Genomic DNA, 21,201 nt, shown 5'->3' on the forward strand with positions numbered 1-21,201 from the left:
AGCTCGAGCGCGCTCAGACGGACCGAAAACGCAGCTTCAAGACGCTGCTCTCCAGATCTTCCGCGCATCGTGCAGAGCAAGGGTCGGCATCAGTGCTGCTGTGCTGGACGATCGCGGGGCTGCATCTTAGACTTGACCCCGACATGCGCGCTATCGAGCCTTTCCCCTTATGTGACGGCACGCCACAGAAGGATTCGGACGGCCCGCCTGAAGCCTCACCGCTGTAAGCTGGCGGGTCGCACGGGATGATCAGGCGGGATGTCGGAGGGTATAAGAGTCGGGTCCGCTGCTCAGTCGCGTTCGCTCTGTAATATCTAGCCGACGGTAGACTTCAAGATGCGGGGTTTGATCGCTGTAATCGCGTCTGCTGCGTGTGCGCTGTCGCAGAGCTTCGAGCCGGCGGACTTCAATGTCACCGAGGCATTGTTGAAGAACGGCGTCGCCGCGTCTGCGCTGCCTGAGCTGTCGGATCTGGACGCGCGATCGGCGCTCAGTGGCTGCACGGCAGCAGTACGTTCTCGCTCCAGTCACTGAACTTCAATCTGATCATGTAGTGCACTTCGCTCAAAGCCGTTTTCGGCGCCAATGTCGTCGTGGAGGGAAGCCCTGGCTATGCAAACTTCAGCGCCGCGTACTGGTCCCAGCAGCAGGCAGAAGTCAGCCCGCACTGCATCTTCCACCCGACAAAGGCTCTGGATGTTTCGACACTGGTGCTTCTCTCACGCCTCACGCAATGCCCCTTTGCGGCCAAGAGTGGCGGCCACGCAGCCTTTGCGGGAGCCTCGAACATCGAGGGCGGCATCACTGTCACGTTCCAGAAGATGAAGGGTCGCACGCTGTCTGCCGACAGAAAGACTCTCGCCCTCCAGCCCGGCAACACCTGGCGCGAAGTGTACAGCAGTCTCGAGCAGGACGGTCTTGCTGTTGTGGGAGGGCGCGTACGTTGGCCATCCGCTAGATGAAAACACTCACTGACGTCTCAGGTGGCGCCCATCGGCGTCGGCGGCCTCACAACCGGCGGCGGCATCTCCTTCTTCGCCAACGAATTCGGCTGGGCATGCGACAACGTCGAGGCCTACGAAGTCGTCACCGCCTCCGGCCTCATCGTCACCGCATCCCCATCATCCCACCCAGACCTCTTCTGGGCCCTGCGCGGCGGCGGCAACAACTTCGGCCTCGTCACCACCTTCACCGTGCGCACCTTCCCGCAGGGCCAGATGTGGGGCGGCGACCGCATCTACCTGGAGCCCGCCTTCCCCGCGACCATCGACGCCTTCGTCGCGCTCGGCCAGGCCGCCGCCACCGACCCCAAAGCCACGCAGATCCTGTCGTTCGTCGTGCAGGCCGGCACGAAGCTCGCGTCCGCACAGCTCGAGTACGCGCTGCCCGAGCCCAACGCCTCCGTCTTCGCAGCGTGGAACGCGATCCCGCCCGCCCTCGACAACACGGGCGTGCACTCGCTCGTCGAGCTCGTCGACAAGCTGACCGCCGTCAACCCCTACGGCCAGCGGCAGAGCTACTGGACGCAGACCTTTGCGCTGGACCGCGCGCTGGTCGAGTTCACGGCTGCTGCGTTCTTCGAGGAGACGGCGAAGATTGCCGATGTGCCCGGCCTGCTGTCGCCGCTGTCGTTCCAGGTCATCACCGTGCCGCAGCTGCAGGCCATGCGGCAGCGCGGCGGGAACGCGCTGGGGCTGGATGCCGCGGGGGGCCCGCTGGTGGTGATTAACCCTGCGCCGGCGTGGACGGATCCTGCGGACGACGACCGCGTGAATCGGTTTGTGGCGACGCTGTTTGCGCGCGTGACAGCCGAGGCGCAGCGCAGGGGGCTGGCGCGGTCGTACATGTACATGAACTATGCGAGCAAGTACCAGGACGTGATTGCGGGGTACGGGGCGACGAGCAAGGCGAGGCTGCAGAGTGTTGCGAAGAGGTACGATCCGCGGGAGGTGTTTCAGAAGCTGCAGCCGGGGTATTTCAAGTTGGACGGGGCGCCGGCGGTGCTGGCGTAGGAGGTCGACGACAGGGAGGTGTCTGGTGTCGCAGCATAGATTGCCTACTTAAAGCAGTAACTCTAGAGGATGTAGCAGTTGCGCGTGACTGCTTTTTGCCTCTTTTCTTTGCGATATCTGGCATGTCGCTCATGTCCAGTCAAGTGGTTGTCTGAGTGGTGTTGCACTGCTCGTGATATACACTGCCACATTCCCTGCGATATATCGTTGCTAACAACGCACAAGACATACAGTATAGCAGGGGTAAGTAATTAATGTAGATCCTTGAATATTCTTCTTCTAGCAGCACCTCTCTGCAAGTTGTAGTGAAGCACACTAGACTAAACAATAAAGTGCTAACATTAAAGCTAAAATATTTTATATACTTTTATAGGTTATGTTTTGTTAACAGCTAGCTGCTGCAAAGTCTTGTGACACATTGACTACTTACTCCTGCCATACTGTATGCAATAACGCAGACGAAAAATGTGCACCTCCAGCAAGTCTCCCGCCAGACATACAGAGTGTAACAATGCACAGAGATACAGACACATCTAGTAAACACAGAGCACGTAGTGGACCACATACAACAGAAGGGGCATACCATGTTCTCTCAGACAGCAGCCTACGCACACGTTCACGTGTTGAGGACACAGCACCGCACACTCCGAGGCCAAACTCGAACAGCAAAGACCACAAACGCAGAAGCGTGAGAGCTGAGACGCTTCTGTCGAGTGCTGACACCCTCGTGCCCCGCGAGACCAAAGCACGAAAAGCAGAGGGAAGAAGGAAGAGGTGTATACAAACACGTCCTCTAGTAAGGTATACGCACCACCGTCCCCGTGCTCTAGCTTTTACTTTTGTGTATAGACTACTACTAGCACGCGCCTATTATAAGCACACACACACCTAGTTTCTTAGGACGACGGAAGGGTACGGAGAGCTTCAGGGAGCGCGGTGGACTCAGCGCTCTGGCACTGTATCACAGAGTACCTGTGTATGCTGTGCATCTGGCGTGACTATCCCATGCTACAGCCTACACATCCAACACCCCCCGCACCACCCTCCCAAACACCCCCCTCACCCTCCCCCTCCCCTCCTGCGCCGCCGTAACCACCACCGCCGCCGCGCCCACAAAAACCCCCTCCTCCCACCTCTTCTTCCCCACCTCATACCTCCTCGGAAACCACACGCCGGCGGCGCGCGGCAGCACCACGAGCGCCAACTCCCCGCGCCTTGCAGGCGCCTCGACCAGCACGCTGAGCCCGCACGCCACACAACCCGCTAGCACGGCGCGCCCGGCGTCCCAGGTCTGCGGGGACGTGGCGGGGAAGAAGCGCGGGCCCAGGCGGGTGCGCGAGAGGCAGACGGCGTAGTGGAAGAGGGCGGTGAAGAGGGCGAGGGTTGCTGAGCGGTGGGCGGCGGTTTGCAGGGCGTGGGGGAGACTTCGTGTCAGGGTTTGGAGGCGGGCGCCGCGGGATTTGTAGACGCGCAGGGCGAGGGCGAGGAGGTATAGAGGGGTGTAGGCGCGGGCGGCGACGAGCCAGGCGCGGGCGAAGCGGCGCAGGGCGTGGAGTTCGCAGCTCTTGGTGGCGCCGGCGTGGATGAGTTGGCAGGGGATAGGGATTGTTTTTGCGGGGTCGCCGAGGGCTTCGGGCAGGCCGTTGTCGGCGGCCAGCGAGCCGAGGAGCGGGGCCATGCCCGTGTCCTTGCCGTAGACGAAGGAGCCGTAGCGGGCGTGGCGCAGGGCGAGGACGAGGCGCGGGTCCAGCTCGGCGGCGGCGGCGATCCACGCGGTGTAGCTGCGCGGCAGGCGGCTGGGGGTGTAGAACCACGCCCACATGATGGTGGCGGCGGAGAAGCAGAAGAGCGGGACGGGGAGGTGGCGGGTGGCATTGCGGAGGCTGGGGTGCGAGGTGACGAGGACGTCGAGGGCGCGGACGGCGGTGAAGAGGGTGAGGTCCATGGTGCGGCCGGCGAGGGCGGGGCGCGACAGAGCGGTCACCTCTGCTGGGTCTTCTGGCGGTTCGTCGAAGGGGCCTGGCGCGAAGCGGTTGAGCACTGGTGGTGGGTTCGCGTTCAAGGCGTCGTATTTGACGGGGGCACTGTTGAGCAGCCTGAACGCGGCCGATGCCGAGACGAGGGCTGCGAGAAACCTGGCCAGCACGCGGGCGAGTCCATGGTCAGGCCGGGAGGTGAGGCGGATGAGGGTGTTGAGGACAGCCTTGATGGGGATCTGCAGGAGGGTCGAGCCGCCGATGAGGACCGCACAGAATGTGGGGAAGCGGTGGAGGGCCAGGGCTTCGCGAAGTGTGTAGATTGACTTGCCATGTTAGCGGATTCCTACATGTCCGATTCATACACGTCCAATTTCCATGTTTTTGATATACATGTCAGGCGATCATATATCAGCTGATATGGCGATCTTTCATGCCCAGACAAGTCCCCTGCATAATAGAGTTGCAAAAGTCACCCACCTGCAGCCATGCCGCACGCACAGTCAACTTCCCGCGGCCAAACAACACCAGGATCCTCGCCAGACGCGGACTAGTGCTCGACAACAGGCCGAGGGCATACGCAGTCGCGAGGCTGGCAGAGTCAGTCACGTCGGTAGTCGGACACGCCGTCTCACGGTTTCGCCAGGCGCAGTGCAGGCGGAGGCGGACGCATTGCGCGCATGGCAGCGGCTCGAGTGTCCAGCGACGGCAATGCAGACAGCGACGGCGCAGGGGCAGCTTAAGGGCTGGCAGCGGAGGCAGCGGGGGAGGCAGCGGTGGAGGCTAGGCCGAGGTGGTGGGCACCCGCAGGCATGGCCTCGCGCGCGGACGGAGCAGAGACTCGATGGAGCAGGCAATAGGGACAGAAGGGGGCAGCGGGCTCACGGCGACCACGGGGCTGCACGGGAATTGCACGGTGGGCCAGGGCGCCAGACTCGCGGTGCGGCGGTCTGCGGGCATGTCATCCACGGCGGGTGACATGCAGGAGATGAGGCGACGGACAATCCGGGGTAGCTCGGGGGCTGGCGGCAGGCGCAAGCGAGCGGAGCCTCGGACACGTGCCGCGCAGACTTCTGGCATGTGAAGATGCTGGCAGCGCCGCGCGCCTTCACCTCGACCTCGATACCCACGCCCGCCCTCTGCGCCGCAGCTGTCGGCCATGTCTGCTGGGAGTAGCCACTGCACCACAGGCCCCGCTCGCGCTCCGGCTCTCAGCTCCCCGCACGCCGCCCGGCCCATCACGTAGCCGTTGCGTCCTGCGCGCGCATCCCAACAAACCGCCGCGACGAGCGCCCGAGAGCAGATATCACCGGAAACGGCGCCAAACTGGAGATCCTCGCGCACGCGCTGTCCGCGCCGTCCGCGCCGTCCGCAGGCGCAGCCGCCGCCGCCGCCGCCATGAGCGACAAGGACCCGCCGCCGTTTGGCTGTACGTGCACAGAGCCATGGGCGAGGCGACGCTGACAGGCGCAGACACGTTCAGCAGCGACTTCTTCGCCGGCGCGTCGACGCCGCTGGACTCGCACGGCCAGTCGCTGCTGAGCGACATGGAGGGCCAGTCGCTCGCCGACTTCTTCTCCAACACCGACCCCTTCAGCCTGGCCGACGGCCCGCCCTTCGCCGCCCCCGACACGAAGCTGGCCGGCTCCGACTTCAACGACTGGAACTTCATGGCCCCGGCCACGGTGCACCAGGTCTCGGCCACCATCCCCGACCAGGCCCAGCTGCACCACGGCTACGACCTGTTCGCCCCGCTGGACATGGGCACCACCCACGACGACCTGCAGGCCGCCGAGACGCTCTTCAACACGCAGCACCCGCAGCCCGCCTACCGCCACAGCTTCCACGACGGGCCCTCGGGCCACCACCCCACACACAGCGTCCCCACACATGGCGTCCCCAGACACAGCGTCTCCTCGCACAGCGGCGTCCCTACCCACAACGGCCGCCCCATGGTGGCCACCGCCCAGGGCCTGCTCCCCGAGCCGCTCGCCGCCCTGCTGCCCAACCACGGCGCCGCCGGCACCCTCGACGCCCAGCTGGCCGCCCAGTGGGCCGGCAGCGACGCCCACCACATCGTGCAGGAGGAGTTTGGCGTGCACCGCCCGAGCCTGAAGCGCACCTACACCTTCGGCACCGACGACTCGTTCAGCAACCCGGCCGGCTTCTCCGCCCCGCACGCCGAAACCGAAGAGCACGTCACCCAGCGCCTGCTGCGCGACATGGCCCACACCCAGGCCTTCATCCCGCTCGACGCCAAGCCGTCGCGCTCGCCCTCGCCCTCCGACTCCGACACCCCCAGCAGCACGCCCTCGTCGCCGCCCTCCAAGAAGCGCAAGAAACCCATCAAACCCGACCCCCTGCGCAAAACCACCGCCGCCCGCATCGCCAAGCCCAAGCCCCCGGACGACAAGAAAAAACGCGCCGCCTCCTCCTCTTCTGCTGCCCAGAAACTGCAGCGCGAGAACCTGTCCGAGGCCCAGAAGCGCAGCAACCACATCCTGTCCGAGCAGAAGCGGCGCAACCTGATCAAGCGCGGGTTCGATGATCTGCACGACCTGGTCCCCGAGATACGGACGGGCGGGCTGAGCAAGAGCAGTGTGCTCACCGAAGCGGCGAATTTCTTGGATCAGCTGGTCGCTGGGAATGCCGAGTTGGGCGCGTTGCTGGGGCGGTGAGGTGGGGATTATTATGGAGATGGATTGGTTGCGTGGGGGGGAGGGGGGGCATAGGAGGAAGTGCAGGGAAACATGGTGGTGCTAATGATACCCGGACACGGACACGGACACGGACACGGACGGACAGACAGAAAAGAAAGGCGCGCGAGATGGAAGACGAGGCATGGGCAAAGGACACGGAAAAGGATAGGTGCAAGGAACAAGGCAGGAACAAGGCAGGGACAAGGGCGAAGGACAAGGGAAAGGGATCAGGCGCAGACGGGCACCTCTATTACACACCACGGCGCCCGGCGTTTCGGCCCCCCTTGATACCCATCCCCAACCGAACCGAGTGGAACCGAGTGCTACAATACAATAGCTGGGAGCACGTAATGCCAAAGCGGTTCTGAATCATCCCTGACCCCTCGTGACTGGTGATTGTCCTGTGAACCCCCCTCCCCCTCCCTCTTGCAGTGGCTGTCTGAGGCCACCGGCGGTGACTGCACAACCAAGGAGTATACAGTCAAGGCGTACACAACAACACCCAACCAGTCTCCATGCAGTGGACGTGGACACCGTTGCGAAGTTTCTCCCTTTGGTTATACACTATCGCCTGTGGCCTGTTGGCCTGGTGTCTCGTAGCTGCTTAGACGTAGCTATACAGGCGGCATGCAACGGGTTATGCAGATACTAAGGCAGAAAGGAATAGAGATGAAGGATGGTGTGTTGAATGTGGTGTGCCATAGAAAAGGGTATATCGTGTATCGTGTATCGTATGCCTATGTACGCGCCAGCGTACTCGTCGGCAACGCATGTGCTCGGCGAAGGAGAAGAGAAGGAAAGATCGTGGAAGAAAGCGAATCTCAGCCTCACGCGTACACGCGATCCCACTGCTCGCGCCGCGCCTGCGCGTGCCCCCCGTGCCCCGGCTGCATCTGCAGCGGCCACTCGCCCAGCGGCCACTCGCCCTCACTGGCCCGCCACTCGCCCTGGCTCGCGCGCCTCTCGCTCTTCACCGGCACATCGGGATACCCAGCGCCCCTCTCGCGCTCGCCGTCAGCATACACACTCCTTAGCCCGCCGTCCCCATACCCACGCCCCTCATCCACATCCACATAATGCTCATTCGAAAACGGATTACTCCACCTCTCGCCCAGCGCATACGGCGCCGCGTACCCCGGGGTCGCCGGCGAACTGGGATCCGACTCTGTAGGTGCCGTGCCGCTCGAGCGCCGCGAGTCCTCGGACAGCGGGAGCCCGCTGGACGAGCTGCCGCTGTGGTCTTGCGATAGCACGGCGGGGCGGAGGAGCGAGAAGTGGCCGTGGGCGCGGGGGCTGGGGGGGAGGGGCGCGGGCTGCGGGGCGAGCGGTTTGCGGCGGATGCTGGTGCTGGGCGGGATGGGGTGGGTGTCTGCGGGGGGCGGGAGGGAGGAGCGCCGCGTCGAGCGCAGGGCGTGGGTGTCGTCGGGTTCGGTGAGTTCGGCGACGGAGTGCAGGCTGTTGTGGCTGGTGCGCTTGCCGCGGCCGCGGCTGGAGCTGTGCGTGTGGACCAGCGGGGGCCCGACGATGGCCGTGTTGTTTGCGGGCAAGTTGGATGCAGGGTGCGTCGGGCGCCCGTCGGCAGCGGGTTGCAGCCACGGCTCGTCGTCGTGGTCCCAGCTCTGGGCGCGGTTGAGCGGCGTGCGGTGTTCCTGGTAGCTGGTGGGTTTCTCCTGGAAGGCGCCCTGAGGCATGAAGCCCGGCGAGGGAGGCGGTTCGTAGCCGCTGGACTTCTTTGGCTTCTTCTTGCGGGACGCGATGCAGCATGGGATTAGCACGGCGAGGAGTGCGAGGACGCCGAGCGGGACGCCGATTCCGATCCCAATCTTCGCACCCATGCTGAGACCGGAATTAGTTTCAGGCGGACTGTCAGGGCTAGCCGCAGCAGAAGCTGCAGTTTCTGTTGCAGTTGCATCGGCTGTGGTTGAGGCCAGAGTCGAGCTCGGTGTCGGAGTCGAAGTCGGCCATGCCGTCGACGGTCCGTACTGGACAATGAGATAGCTCTGTATGCTCGACGGCAAAGCTGTAAACCAGTCCGGTTTGTTGTCGTCAAGGAACTCCCGCCACAAGATGCTCGACACAGCGGGTATGTTTGTTGCAGCAAGCTGACGCAGTGAGGCCGGGAGCGCTGTGAGCAGCACCTTGGCCAGCTCAATACTATCCGACTGTCAATTGACCTGTCCACCATCTCAGAGTGATTCAACATACGCATTGGGGTCCTGTCGTCCAACAATCGGCGCCGGCGTGATAGTAGGTGCAGGCACAACACCTCCCAGCGCACACTGAGTTCCCATCCCCAAGACCACCCATCGCAGCACCGTCGATCCGAGCAAATGCATGACGGACCGTTTGTGATACCGATATAATAATGTTTAGGTCGTAATATCGTCAACTCGTTATCGTTCTGAGCACATCCTGGACTTGAAAGCTACCCCTCCAGCACGGCGCCCTCCAACTTTATCAGGACAGCCTCCAAGCCGTCCTGCATATCAAGAGGCAAAAGCCAACAGATCAGCGCCCACATGCGGCAAGCAGGCCGCAGATCCAGGGTCCACGACCCCAGCGTTCTGCGCAAACCTGCCTTAGCCACAGCTAAGCATGGCATTTCCGTGCCGGACCCTGTTTTTGGTGCGCCATCTGCAGCTGTGATTGGCATGGGATTGTGCTGTGGCGAACGGGCGTGGCTGTGCGTGCATTCGTGGAGAAGCGACGGATGAGGGACGCCGTTGAAGCGAGGGTTCCAGATGCGCCGGCTGGTGATGGCGGGGCGTGAGTGGTGGACGTGCTGCATGACGACTGGCGCGATTGCAGCGTCTGGTTCCGCGGCCAGTGATGGAAAGCGGTCCTGGGATGCGGATTCGCGAGTAAGACATGGCCTTTGACGTGATGTGTGCGTTGTCTCCGGTGGCACTCGCGTCTCGATTTGGATTGTGCCTCGCATTAACGACGGTATGCAATTGACCAGGTGCAGCCCCCCTCTCAAACATCTGGCGGGGACAGTTGCCTTCTGTTACCGTTTTCTTGAATGCGCACAGTATGCAGCATGCGAAACACGCTGTAGTCAGCTAGAGTCGAAAACTGTCCAGTTTTGAGTGGGACAGGTATGCCAACATACACTTTGATTGATTGGACGCGTAAGGATTGAAGTCCAGCTTTGCTAATCTAGATCTCTTCTAAACCTTATGCAATACTTCGTGGAGAACTGCTACTGCTGTAGGAGCACACAGCTGCAATGTTCTTGTTTTGCAAATCAATGCCCCACTTTGAGGCTAGTCCAACACTGGCACTTCAAGCATGCAATCTAATTCAAGAGTTTCCATCTGTAGTCTGAAGCTCTCGCGAGATATGGCTCCCCGGACTTGTACCTGAGGGTCGTCTATCGCCGCTGCTATTGTTGTGTGTTTTCTCTGGAGCACACACCTCTAAACAAGTCTCCAGCTCGCCAATACTGTTTCCCCATCTTATAGTAGTACGTACAGCGACTCTCATACAACCCTCTGGTAGATACGTTTTCTTGGCAACTTCAATTTCCCACCATTCCTTTATTGCTAAAGTCCGAGCCTTCTTACCGACTCTAGCTACATATACTACTGAGTATAGCGACCCAAGGAGCCCGAAGGAGGCGCGTAATACCAACCACCCTGCTAAGCAGGCTCTAGTGTGCGAAGCCATATTTGTAGTTTGATCTACTAAGACTGTAAACATGCTTGTTTTTGCAGTGCGCAGCTTCGCCCGATTTTACGCCTACCAACTAACAGTGGCAGGAATTGTTCACAGGTCCAATCCGCTCTCCCCTCCAGCCAGTGATCACACAAGACAGAATGTGGATGCCCTCTTTAACACTATGCACACTCTGCGTTTTGCCGTGACCCACATTACTATCCCGTCTTCGCAGTCAGGGTCTTCCCAGCTACGCAGTGTGTACGTCCTGTCTATAACAGCATCGTCGAAGTCGAAGCCCTCGAATTTACCACAACCGATGAATTTGAATTTCCTTCTCCCACAGTAACGCAGGATGAACGGTAGCTCAGACCCGTACATGACACAAACGGCATCACCAACATTCGAATCTTTCGGAACCAGACCCATACGTTTTTTCGCTGTAATGGCAAGCCTCCGATCCGAAGAAAATAAGCTTGCTGACGGGAGCCGCTGGAAAAGCAGCCCTGCTTCATATTGGACATTGGCAGTAGTCCTCAGGACATCTAGAAGTGGCTCGTCGTCTCCAAGCTGATGGACTCTAATTTCTATGGCCAGTGCATCAATGGCCTTTGTCAAATCTGTGAGGAGATCATCGAAACCTCCAGGTACGGGCTTAACCCCTTCTTCTACTTTTCCTTCGTACAACACTTCCTTGAACACCGTCCACGTCTCTTCGAGTGTGGGAAATGGCTCATGGCATTCACATAGTTGCACACACTGCTCGATCCACTGCTTTAGACGTAGAAAGTAGTCTTTGATAGCACACAACTCTCCGATATTGGGCTCCTTGGAGAGGTCGATGACTGGTGGATGGATGTCAGTGGAAAGAGCAGTAATCTTATCGAACTCAAGTCCCTTGAGTGTCAACGTGTCGTCTGGTCCAAAGGAAAACACAGCTGAACAATGTTCAGTGATGCAGTTACTGATCATTCTCCTTGTACGATCGAGTCTGGCATTACTAAAGTCGTTTCGTTTGCTGGGGCGCCACACTTTTGGACCTTCTGAGCTTCGTGGTTGTCGCTCGTAGTCGAACGGTATATGGTAAGTACGCGGAGGTGAGCTATCACCCCAGTTCGGCACCCAAGACGGTAGCTCGGTCAATCGAGCCGTCCCATTGTCGACAAATTTCAAGACTTCGATAGACTTTGTCTTATATATGATAGCCCTGGTGACATTGGTGAAGACTCGCACGGGAGACACGGCGTAATCCACAGTAAAAGGTACCCACGCCCATGGTTTGTGATCAACCCGATGGCTTCGAAGTCGTCGAGATGGCCTGTTTTCCTCATACCAGCCTAAGTTCGAAGCATCCTTGGCGAGACTCAGTATGCCATAGATTTTGTCCCGCGGATTGGTAGCCTCGGCCCATCGTGTCTGCGACAGATAATCCAGAAGACTACCTCTAAAATCCATCATCGTCAGTGGGTTGACTGATCTGTTCCGAGCTTGTACAATGAATTCAAGCTGTCGAGAAGTAGTTGTCTTCGTGCCATTCACCAACTCCGATTTGTTCGCATGAAACGACAAAATTTTCGAAAGTACTTTCGCCTCAAGCATCGAATTGATGATTGTCAGGAAGGTGTTCGCTTCAAGAAAGTCTGCACCACAGACAAACAAAGCGTGCCGGGCAGAGAGTATCTCTTGGATGATCCATACGCGGCGAAACCATGGACGATAAAGGAGCTCGCACATCGATACCCACTCTGGATGCGCCTGATTAGTATCGAAATATGCAGCTGGGATTTTGTTGTCCCATCCGACATGCTGAGTCATTTTGTAGAGCTCTTCGAAGGCCCGCCTGGTCATTTCGTTACTCTCTCCTAACCAGACATAAACCATACTTGCGCCTCGATATACTTCAGCCATCTGGCTAACTTGAGTTGATCGTTCAGTCATGTTGTTCTGATTGATGCAGAGGGCATCGACCCAGACTCTTGGCACCTTGCCTTTGCGGAGGTGCAGCAACGCCATGTAAAGATTATCGGTGACCATTGTGACGGTTCCGTTGACCATGATGGGGATTGAGGGGACTGCTGTACCCCAGGTGTAGGAAAGAGCTACATAATCTCCGTTCTTTGGTAAATCCATAAACGTAAATGCACACTCAATTGTACTCAACGAATTGCCTGGCTTGATGTGAAGCAATCGGATTTGTCCTCTAGCAAGATCCCGCTTGTACATTTTAGCTGTTGGTGAGAGAGCTCTTTTGAGATACAGTGCTACTGTCGCGTCAGCCACTTGCAAGGCCAAAGTATGTTCATCCCCTTTGCCGAAGAACGAACCCACCTTTGAGCTTCCTCAGCCGTTCTGACCGGATCCATAACTTAGCCAAGATGTTGACGCCCGTCTTACGCACCAGACGTCTTTTGTGTTCCAGCCAAGCGCGCTTTGGATCATGTAGCATGAAAGCTCTTAAGGAGTTGACGTCGCGTTTCGTGAGGTTGTCTACTCTGTCCAAGATTGCCTGCATGGTTGGGATTCTAGAGAACGAGCTTACGATTTGAGGTGTCAGATTTTATACGTGGGAGTTGCCTAGGGTCCGAAACAAGGCTGTGCAGCGAGAAATCCGCAATCAAGCCCAGCCGAACGACCGCGTCGCGAGAACGATCCTACCATCCTTCATGCTACCAGACCTACTATTGTAGCCCTCTTACTCCTACTGTGTCAAGCCTAGTAGCACGCTCGAGTATGCGAAGATGTATGGTATCGTGCTCAATTATTATTAGATTTGATTTGAACTTTTTGGAACCTAAGTATGAGTGTCATGTAATGATCGTTTCTTATCTACGAATGTCAGTCGGAATCACTTTGAGTAGTGCTTTCTGCAAACAGAGTTGGACGGAAAGGCAACCGTGTGGGAAGAGTGACAGTCCGAAGGCATTGTCCCGCATTTGCCAAGACGCTACACTGTTTCAGAAACACAGCCACCAACTGAGAAGGAACCAGTGCACGGCCGGAGGTGCGTCTGCACTAATGCTAATTCACCTATGCTAATTCATCTAAGTAAATTGAGTTCACAGTTCCTCTAGGTAACTCGTCTGGAATTATCGATGGATGCTATGATCTACTCTCTCTGGCTTCGTCCACGCAGATGAAGATGAGGCAAGTGACGTGTTCCCCTTTGCGAAAGCCTCTGTCATCGACTCTGTGTCGAGCCTTGCGTCCAAAGAGTAATATCTCTTTGTAGTCTGGATAGAAGCTCTCTACTCAAGGTCAAAGCTCTAAAGTCTCTCGTATCTCGAGGATCACTCGCTGGCCCCTCCAGGGTTTAATTTTGGTTACTCGTGATGTATCGGGTGCGGTCCTTGGTGTGACAGGGCTGTCGGTCGTGCAGCTGGACGATTTATGGGGCCCCAGCCACTAACGGACATGCGCCACAGCGCTGATCCTCGTCCACTCACCGCACTCCGTTCATTGCGTTGCCTCATAGTCGCACGCTAGATAAGGCAGCCCCTGGTCACATTTGTCTTGTTTTGGGACGCTGCTGCCAGTGGCTTGCTGACCACCGTCAACCAAGCCATACCAAGGCAGCCTAGCGCCTATAAGACGTTGTTAGAGGTCGCTACTTGGAGGCTGAGTACTGATGTGATACCACTGAGTTCACTGTCATCTCAGACACTATCTTGGCCCTCAAAAGTGCGCAGCCTGAGCAACGACCACACCGGAGGCGCAGCATTTTTGTGTCGACATCAATGTATTCCATCTATCTTGCTCCGTTCTCTCGGACCTAGATTCGCAAATACTCACCAAGTTGCAAACATGTGGGAACCGTTCGGTACCCAACCTGCAAACGCCACTGCATATTGGAAACCAGCCCCTAGCGAACGAGGAACTTTCGGCATCCTGTCGACATGCATTCTTACATTGCTTCTATGCGTTTATACCTCTTTACACTTGAACATACCTGTGCATAAGGTCACACATTGGTCTCAAAAACCATGGGTCTTGAAGACTTTTGGAGTCCTTGTTGGGCTATGCGCTCCCGAACTAGTGAGTTACACAGTCTCGTCTCAACCGAACAACTCGTATCTAATGCTGAGACAAGGTGGCATTTCTTGCTTTCCGGCAGTGGAATCAGGCTAGGAATCTGAAGGATTTTATGAGTGGCCCCATAGCAAAGCTCATCCCACCGACAATCGCGACACCTAGACGTCACATGTGGTCGAGATATAACGCTCCGGCAGATGTTGAACAGGCCACTGAACTTACGACTATTGACGACAAATCTGATACAATAGAAGCTGGCCGGAAAAAGAACACATGGACTCGCACGCACAGCCACTTCGCACTCATGGGAGGATTTGCGTTCGAAGCAGATGACTCATTCGTCAATTTATTTCCAGACTCAAACACCCGCATGACGCTGTTACCACGCGCTCTACGGAAGATGGCCGATGTGGAGCCGATGTCCATCCCCGACTTATCAAAAAGTGCCATAGAAGATAAGAGCAAGGCTAATTGGCTGGCAAAGGCCCTGGTCTGCTCACAGGCATGCTGGTTCATTGTTCAAATCACTGGACGTGCTTCCACTTCCGCTCCGATAAGCTTACTGGAGATGAACACTTTTCTCCATGCCCTATGCTGTCTGATCATTTACCTCGCCTGGTGGTACAAGCCTCTGGACATTTTGGAACCTGAACTCATCAGGATGAACACAGAACCAACTCGCAAGATGTGTGCTTGGATGATAATGAACAGCAGGCTGGGAGCTCACAGGCTACTCAAGAATGAATCGACGATCGCGAATAGAGGAGGACTTTTGGTACACACGAAAGATCTCTACAACAAAGATGGTGTTAAGCCAGCTTGTGCATACTTTGCACATTACAGATTCCCCAAACCCGAAGACGTTTCCAACGACCTACTTCAAAGAACAGTAGAAGCCGACGATGGACCTGCAGCTTCACTCAAGCTCTATATCGGTCAGTCCATTCACGGACATTACCTTGTTCTAGCAGAAAATTATTACTCTATTCTTGGAGAGTATCATTTGTACGATCGAGAGAAGAATCAGGATGGTCTCAACGATTTGTATCTTGCACTAGATCCGGTAACACTGGAATGTCTTCGTCTGGTAGATGTGTTGCGCACTGAATCTGGCGCCAACGACATCTGGAAAACCAATTGGGACCATGATAACCCGGATACCGCCACCTTGCTGGTACCCTACATATCCAATTTCGATACAAGGAGTGTTGAACTTAGTGGCTTCCGGGGGTCCAATATATTCACAAAGAAAGTAGAAGTGTATTACTTCTTCCCGATAATGCTACTAGTCGCTGGTAGTGTCTATGGTCTCGTACACCTAATAGCATGGAACGGGCCGTTCACCACACCCATTCAGCGCTGGATGTGGAGAGTATCCTGCCTTATTATAGCGAGTCCAACCGTAATAGTCGCTTTCGGTTTTCTTGCCCTAAAACTTTTCGACGCTGTCGAGTACGAGAATTGGGCCTACGTCGTTTTCGCGCCTCTGTGGCTCTTGGGGAAGGCTTTTAAAGCCATATTTCCAGAGGATTCGACGCAATGGAACATTGCTATTTTCGTTCTGTTGGGTGTCTTAGGTCTGACCTATCTGGCTGCACGAGTATATCTTCTCGTGGAGTGTTTCATTAACATCTCGCAACTGCCACCGGAAGTGTATCAGGTTCCGCAATGGAGCCAGTACATACCTCACCTGGGAGCTGGCTGAACAATTGCTGAAGATACCATCTGCGACTTCATTCTCCTAATGTACCTGATACATAGAATCCCCTTATGATGTTTCAATATAGAATTTATTAGTATATGCCTCCATGAGAACCTGAAACTCAGAACTAAAGCTACCGTACCATTCATACTCACGGAAGAAGTGAACTCGAGCCTGGTCGAATAGACAGGTCTGACTGCCGCCGATTCCGCCAACGAGAAGCACACATCAGCTCTTGTACTACCCTCCTTACCTACAGTGAATGAATGAGGGACCGATGAAGAGAGAATGCGGTGCAACTTTTTCATTCGAGATACTCAGGGTAGCCCCAATCCTTTAGACCACTCCATGCTCTTGTTTTACACGGAGATCTGCCTTTATCGTATCTTGAAAGGCAACGATGCTAATAAAGAGTAAAAGATGGCGTTGTCCCCTGTTGGCACTTGCGTCTTGATGTGGACTGTACTTCATTCCAGTGAAGATATGTGATGAACTAAGTGCGACTCCCTCTCCTCCTACAGTGTTTGCTAGCTGGAGCAGCAAAGTGAAGAATCCAACCAATCCAGAGAGAACCAGGTCTGCAGGTGGGGCCTATCGATTATGCAGCCATTGTCCAGCTCTGTGCCGCATCCAGTGATCAAGTACCCAGTCGATACAAGGTGCGTCTGAACACGAAGGAAACGACTGTTGTCATTGAACATTTTGCTACAGTTGCATCTGTTCAACAGCCATCGAAGTATGCGCTGTCAGCGTGTTAGCATAATACATGCCAAGTGAAGGCGCCCTGCTTACTTCAAAGTCGACAGCTGCCTGCCAGTCTTCCCTATCCATCATGCCCATCGTCTCGGATGACCGTACGCACGTTGAAATCTGCGATTCTTAACAAATGTTTTAGAATTGGGCACAATGTTAATTGACAGTAAACGAAAGCGCTCACTCTACACCTGCTCAGATTGTGTGAATGAACACACTGACGCTGTCTAGTACCTAGCTGCGACCTTTTTCGAGGCTACAAAGATGATAATCGTGCTATCAAAACATATGTGGAGACAGATTCTGCCTTCCAGATGGCTGCTTTATCTTATGGCAATTTGCATGCTACTTTGCGAAAGGTTGTCGCGGGCCCCGTGGCTCCGGCAATGTGCTTGTCTAGCAATATCTTGAGCGTGGAGGTCCTCAATGGTTGACACTGGCGTTTCAACATACCTCTCAGGTCGGTCGTGGTAATTCCTCTGGACACACAGCCTACAGCCCAGATATGACAATCTTCAGCACCGATGGAAACATCTATCATCTCGGTTCACCGGAAATCCTACCGGGCGTGCGCATGGATAGCCTCCAACTCCTGGCTGAATTCTCAGTCCAAATTCGCCAATGGCTGGATGATTGTCGCGAGACTCATGTCCCCTCTTGTAGTATTGATGGTCCCAAACGACTTCCGACTCGAGTCTTGGACCTTGGGCTGGACAAGCAGTCAGAGGATGACATATCTCTACATAAACCCGACACAAGTGAAACAGGGCAGTATGTGTGCCTTTCACACCGTTGGGGACCGCACGGCTGCAGCTTGAAGACCACAGCCTTGAATTTTCGTCAAAATAAGCAGAACATATGATTCTCGACACTGCCATTGACCTTCCAGGAGGCCGTTGTTTTTACTCAATGGCTCGGAGTACGCTATCTTTGGATCGATGCCCTCTGTATCATTCAAGAGGATGAAGTGGATTGGTCGCGAGAGGCGATAGCCATCTATTCACACATCTTTACATCTATACATCAATACTGAGTCCCATCATCCGTGACCCATACAATTCCCCGCACCCTAAGACGCGTATGTCTGTGTGTGGCGGCGAGGAGCGTCGCATCAGGCTGCGTACTGCGGATCTGACTGTCTGCGAACTGTGTGAATCCCCTTGTCTACAGGATGATTAGGTAGGTGCTATAGTACTACTGTACAGGCAGCACTTGCCCCGTAGACTGTCACTTCTGTCTACCTAGATGCGTGCAGCCAATCAAAGGCCTTGTGGTCATTCTGTTCTGTGGTTAGGAGGGTCTGCATATCTTGCTCGTTACCTATTCCCCTGCGACTACACCGAACGAATTTGTACCAAAACACAAAGTTTGTTGCATTCAGTGATCAACTTGTGAGGGCCTATTTCTTATTCGCAGCGGCGTGGCATGCACCGGCACTAACATTAGGTACCCTGCCCAATGTGGGAGTACTGCAAGGCGTAGTTAAGACTTGGTATCCACAAACACAGTTAGCTGACAATGATCGAAATGCGATTATCCTACCAGCGTGATGGTACCCTTGTCTAAGCTACTTGGCTGCATGCTGACAGCATATGGGCGCGTAAAGCTGTAACGAACGATTTGCCCCCTACTCTTGGCCGGCAAGGCCACCCACCAGCGTAGAAAACCTGCCTTTCTCTCTTAAATCGATTTTTCTCAATCCATCTATCCCTTTTGATATTTTTCGACCTTATGGCAGACCCCTCGTACGGTGAATACGCTGAATACTCAAATGATCTTTTCTCATGTCCGCAGGGCGGTGATCTCTATGTATGCAAAACAGGAACGAATTTCGTGGGATGCTGCAGTGGCGGCGATCCCTGCAGAAATGGCTGTCACTTGCAAGATGGTCGCCTTTTCCCAATGGCCTTTCGCAAAGCATTTTCTGGCCAGATTCCTGGCCTTTCCTGTGGAGGACAAACGCCTTTCTGGAGTACTTGGGGAGTTGAGAACGGTTTCTATGGCTGCTGCAATAGTGAACCTGGTCTTAACAAACCTCCGTTTTGCCCCACAGAAGACCTGGTACCAGGGTATTGGGACCGGCTAGACCAGTACTACTTCTTGCCGAATTTAACCAACGCAACTGCCATTGTGACCGCCCCAGTCGTTATTGCAACTTCTCTACTTACCTACACCACACCTAATTTGTATGCCCCGGTGATTGGCCCTTCCGTTGCTATCACGTCTGGAGCGATCTCAGTGGTATTGATAAATATGACATGCATAGCATTGATTATTTGGCTTTGCTGGCGGCAAGTGCGATATCGGTGTGACAAACAGGAGAACGCTTCCGAGAGGTATAGATAAGCTCAGACATTAGAACTGCAAAACTGAAGCTAAGTGTGAACAGTGAGCCCCTCCCTTCCAAGGCCCATCCAGACCAGAACCGAACGACCCAGATGACATGTCACGCAATCAGCAAAGTCAACAGATCGAGCGACCTGCGGAGGCTGTCTCACAAGACTCTGTACATCCTTTCAGGTACTACTGTCGTGTTGGGTGGTCTTTGCGGACTTCTTCTTTATCTGTGGTTTGCACCACACAATTCACATGTTTGGAAACAGATCATGGTTAATGGTTGGGCCACACGTTCGGTTGCCATTATAGCGCTAGTGCTCAGAACCGCAGTAGACCTGCAGGCTGCTATAGGATCTGCCATCATTGCCTCGTTGCTTCTGGAGTGTAAAGCGGGCATTGACTTTCGGCATCTTGCCACGATATCCCCGATACGCGCGGGGACCACCAGTTTGTGGACTCTGACTCGAAGTGCATATCAAGATTTCTGGTGGTCCACAGCAGCTCATCGACGTTCAAATTATCAGTATTGTCTCATTGCAGGGCTCATGATCATCACCACAAGCATACTCCAATTCTCTTCCACCATATTGCTTTCGGACATAAGATTAGGATCTATAGTCGGATACACCCACCGTTCCGAGGTTCGAACTGGGTTATCGTACTCAGAACTGAGACTTGCCGAAAGAATTCCTCGTGATTCTGCATGGACTACCAACCCGCCATTCTATCCTGTCTATGCAGAATTCTACGAACCAGATACAGCTAAGACGACAGGCACTGGATCTTTGCTTCGCGCCCTGCTGCCATACGCGACCTCCGAGGAGAGACAAAGCGTATCGTCGTACTCTGGTAATGCTCTTATACTCGACGCTAGGGTAAAATGTGAGGCGCCTGGCTCCACCAACTTGACCACTAATTCGATCTACGGCTATGTCAACGGCACTGTAGTTTCATCCAAAGACGAAATCATATACGAGGTGTCTTGTCTTCGTGGCGGTACCACGATCTGTCAGCTAGGTCAGGGATCCAACACTTCGAGTTCTCTGTTGAGGAGCCAGTTCGACAACTCGACCGCTCCTGGAGCTGTCTTCTTGGTCACCACGGAAGGTGCTGTGAGGAACTACACAGAGGAATGGTTGCACCTCCCGACGAAAAATCTTTCGGTATCCATATGTCATGCACCATGGGACGCTGCGATTCTTAACGTTGACTTGGTCAGCCATACAAACCGGACTGAGCCGATGCTTCAGTACGACATATCAGTCGAGAGATATGAAACTTCAGCGGTCGTAGGACATTTTCTGCCTGGTGGAAATAGGACCACACGCCAAATTATGACCATGAAAAAACCTCAGAGTTTTCTCGGTGATTTGCCACCGAGGCAGCGACGGCCCATAGTTCAGAGCGACATGGGAGGTCAATTTGCACTCGCAAAAGGTGGTAGCGGGCCGCTCCCAGGCGGATGGACGGCATTCATGTCCGGGGAGCCCCTGATCACTGTGTTGCGACGATTTGCAGCCAATGCTGCAGACACAACACACGCGATAGCCGCTGATCCAGCATTAGCTGCCATATTCAACAACACCCTAGAGGTCAGTTCTGTGAGCTGGGCTATGTCCAATCTTCTTACCATCCTCTCGATGTCGAATTACTACAGCCAGCAAGCAGCCTTTGACAGGGTTGACAACGTAACGGTCGCGGTCTTTGAGAATATATTATACCCACAAGATAGTCTTGGTTTTGTGATCCTCTTGTGGGTCTTGGTAGCTCATGTTGTTATTATGGCAGCCCTCGTCGTCATGTTCGTTAGGAACACGCGGTCGACGCTTCTCGGCAACGCTTGGTCTGCGCTCGCCCAGATCCTTGAATCGCAGGAGGTCAGAGAGCACATAGTAGGTGCTAGTGAGAAGAGTGACTCAGAGATGTTGGAAGAGTTGAAGGACGCTCGAAAGGAGGGCTTGAGAGCAAGGGTAGTGCGTAGAGGCGAAGGCAGTGAAGTTATGGTCGAGTAATTTCTACGCCAGGCAAGTTAAAAA

At 55.3% G+C, this 21,201-nt stretch overlaps 8 protein-coding genes across 8 annotated transcripts; 5 read left to right on the forward strand and 3 right to left on the reverse strand.

Moving 5' to 3' along the window:
- Positions 1 to 146: 146 nt before the first annotated feature.
- Positions 147 to 2,270, forward strand: C7974DRAFT_40358 (uncharacterized protein). The gene is made up of 3 exons (XM_046142856.1): positions 147 to 510; positions 555 to 938; positions 984 to 2,270. The coding sequence occupies exons 1-3, from the start codon at positions 337 to 339 to the stop codon at positions 2,010 to 2,012; spliced, it is 1,587 nt and encodes a 528-aa protein (XP_045994289.1). The 5' UTR covers positions 147 to 336; the 3' UTR covers positions 2,013 to 2,270.
- Positions 2,271 to 2,965: 695 nt separating this feature from the next.
- On the reverse strand, positions 2,966 to 5,074 carry C7974DRAFT_40370 (uncharacterized protein). Its single transcript, XM_046142867.1, has 3 exons — positions 4,624 to 5,074; positions 4,469 to 4,580; positions 2,966 to 4,314 (listed from the first exon to the last, which is right to left on the reverse strand). Exons 1-3 carry the CDS (start codon positions 4,668 to 4,670, stop codon positions 3,028 to 3,030), a joined length of 1,446 nt encoding a protein of 481 aa, XP_045994290.1. The 5' UTR covers positions 4,671 to 5,074; the 3' UTR covers positions 2,966 to 3,027.
- Positions 5,075 to 5,081: 7 nt separating this feature from the next.
- Positions 5,082 to 6,694, forward strand: C7974DRAFT_401310 (uncharacterized protein). Its single transcript, XM_046142590.1, has 2 exons — positions 5,082 to 5,417; positions 5,462 to 6,694. Exons 1-2 carry the CDS (start codon positions 5,387 to 5,389, stop codon positions 6,664 to 6,666), a joined length of 1,236 nt encoding a protein of 411 aa, XP_045994291.1. The 5' UTR covers positions 5,082 to 5,386; the 3' UTR covers positions 6,667 to 6,694.
- Positions 6,695 to 7,514: 820 nt separating this feature from the next.
- C7974DRAFT_317386 (uncharacterized protein) lies at positions 7,515 to 8,978 on the reverse strand (the record flags this gene model as incomplete). The annotated part of the gene is made up of 2 exons (XM_046138598.1): positions 7,515 to 8,841; positions 8,893 to 8,978. 2 exons carry the CDS (start codon positions 8,976 to 8,978, stop codon positions 7,515 to 7,517), a joined length of 1,413 nt encoding a protein of 470 aa, XP_045994292.1.
- Positions 8,979 to 10,385: 1,407 nt separating this feature from the next.
- On the reverse strand, positions 10,386 to 13,223 carry C7974DRAFT_40386 (heterokaryon incompatibility protein-domain-containing protein). The gene is made up of 2 exons (XM_046142887.1): positions 12,673 to 13,223; positions 10,386 to 12,605 (listed from the first exon to the last, which is right to left on the reverse strand). The coding sequence occupies exons 1-2, from the start codon at positions 12,854 to 12,856 to the stop codon at positions 10,492 to 10,494; spliced, it is 2,298 nt and encodes a 765-aa protein (XP_045994293.1). The 5' UTR covers positions 12,857 to 13,223; the 3' UTR covers positions 10,386 to 10,491.
- A 644-nt stretch (positions 13,224 to 13,867) lies between these two features.
- Positions 13,868 to 16,142, forward strand: C7974DRAFT_342103 (uncharacterized protein). The gene is made up of 2 exons (XM_046139290.1): positions 13,868 to 14,376; positions 14,432 to 16,142. Exons 1-2 carry the CDS (start codon positions 14,146 to 14,148, stop codon positions 16,076 to 16,078), a joined length of 1,878 nt encoding a protein of 625 aa, XP_045994294.1. The 5' UTR covers positions 13,868 to 14,145; the 3' UTR covers positions 16,079 to 16,142.
- A 1,551-nt stretch (positions 16,143 to 17,693) lies between these two features.
- On the forward strand, positions 17,694 to 17,861 carry C7974DRAFT_317958 (uncharacterized protein; the record flags this gene model as incomplete). Its single annotated transcript, XM_046138625.1, has 1 exon — positions 17,694 to 17,861. A coding segment is annotated over one exon (168 nt), but the record flags the coding sequence as incomplete, so codon positions are not given.
- Positions 17,862 to 18,471: 610 nt separating this feature from the next.
- Positions 18,472 to 21,177, forward strand: C7974DRAFT_474730 (uncharacterized protein; the record flags this gene model as incomplete). Its single annotated transcript, XM_046146608.1, has 4 exons — positions 18,472 to 18,573; positions 18,623 to 19,164; positions 19,218 to 19,348; positions 19,928 to 21,177. The coding sequence occupies exons 2-4, from the start codon at positions 18,731 to 18,733 to the stop codon at positions 21,175 to 21,177; spliced, it is 1,815 nt and encodes a 604-aa protein (XP_045994296.1). The 5' UTR covers positions 18,472 to 18,573; positions 18,623 to 18,730.
- Positions 21,178 to 21,201: the final 24 nt, after the last annotated feature.

Source organism: Boeremia exigua (assembly GCF_020726555.1).
Source record: "Boeremia exigua strain MPI-SDFR-AT-0100 chromosome Unknown C7974scaffold_10, whole genome shotgun sequence".
Classification (NCBI taxonomy): Eukaryota; Fungi; Ascomycota; class Dothideomycetes; order Pleosporales; family Didymellaceae; genus Boeremia; species Boeremia exigua.

Excerpts from the sequence above, each read along its gene's own strand:
- C7974DRAFT_40358 (XM_046142856.1), top strand. The coding sequence starts at position 337 with ATGCGGGGTTTGATCGCTGTAATCGCGTCTGCTGCGTGTGCGCTGTCG. Across the intron at positions 511-554 it reads TCAGTGGCTGCACGGCAGCA|TGCACTTCGCTCAAAGCCGT; the intron begins GTACGTTCTCGC and ends CTGATCATGTAG. Across the intron at positions 939-983 it reads TTGCTGTTGTGGGAGGGCGC|GTGGCGCCCATCGGCGTCGG; the intron begins GTACGTTGGCCA and ends CTGACGTCTCAG.
- C7974DRAFT_40370 (XM_046142867.1), bottom strand. The coding sequence starts at position 4,670 with ATGCGCGCAATGCGTCCGCCTCCGCCTGCACTGCGCCTGGCGAAACC. Across the intron at positions 4,581-4,623 it reads GCACTGCGCCTGGCGAAACC|CCTCGCGACTGCGTATGCCC; the intron begins GTGAGACGGCGT and ends TGACTCTGCCAG. Across the intron at positions 4,315-4,468 it reads TGCGTGCGGCATGGCTGCAG|TCAATCTACACACTTCGCGA; the intron begins GTGGGTGACTTT and ends TAACATGGCAAG.
- C7974DRAFT_401310 (XM_046142590.1), top strand. The coding sequence starts at position 5,387 with ATGAGCGACAAGGACCCGCCGCCGTTTGGCT. Across the intron at positions 5,418-5,461 it reads GGACCCGCCGCCGTTTGGCT|ACACGTTCAGCAGCGACTTC; the intron begins GTACGTGCACAG and ends TGACAGGCGCAG.
- C7974DRAFT_40386 (XM_046142887.1), bottom strand. The coding sequence starts at position 12,856 with ATGCAGGCAATCTTGGACAGAGTAGACAACCTCACGAAACGCGACGTC. Across the intron at positions 12,606-12,672 it reads ACGGCTGAGGAAGCTCAAAG|CACTGTATCTCAAAAGAGCT; the intron begins GTGGGTTCGTTC and ends ACGCGACAGTAG.
- C7974DRAFT_342103 (XM_046139290.1), top strand. The coding sequence starts at position 14,146 with ATGTGGGAACCGTTCGGTACCCAACCTGCAAACGCCACTGCATATTGG. Across the intron at positions 14,377-14,431 it reads GGCTATGCGCTCCCGAACTA|GTGGCATTTCTTGCTTTCCG; the intron begins GTGAGTTACACA and ends TGCTGAGACAAG.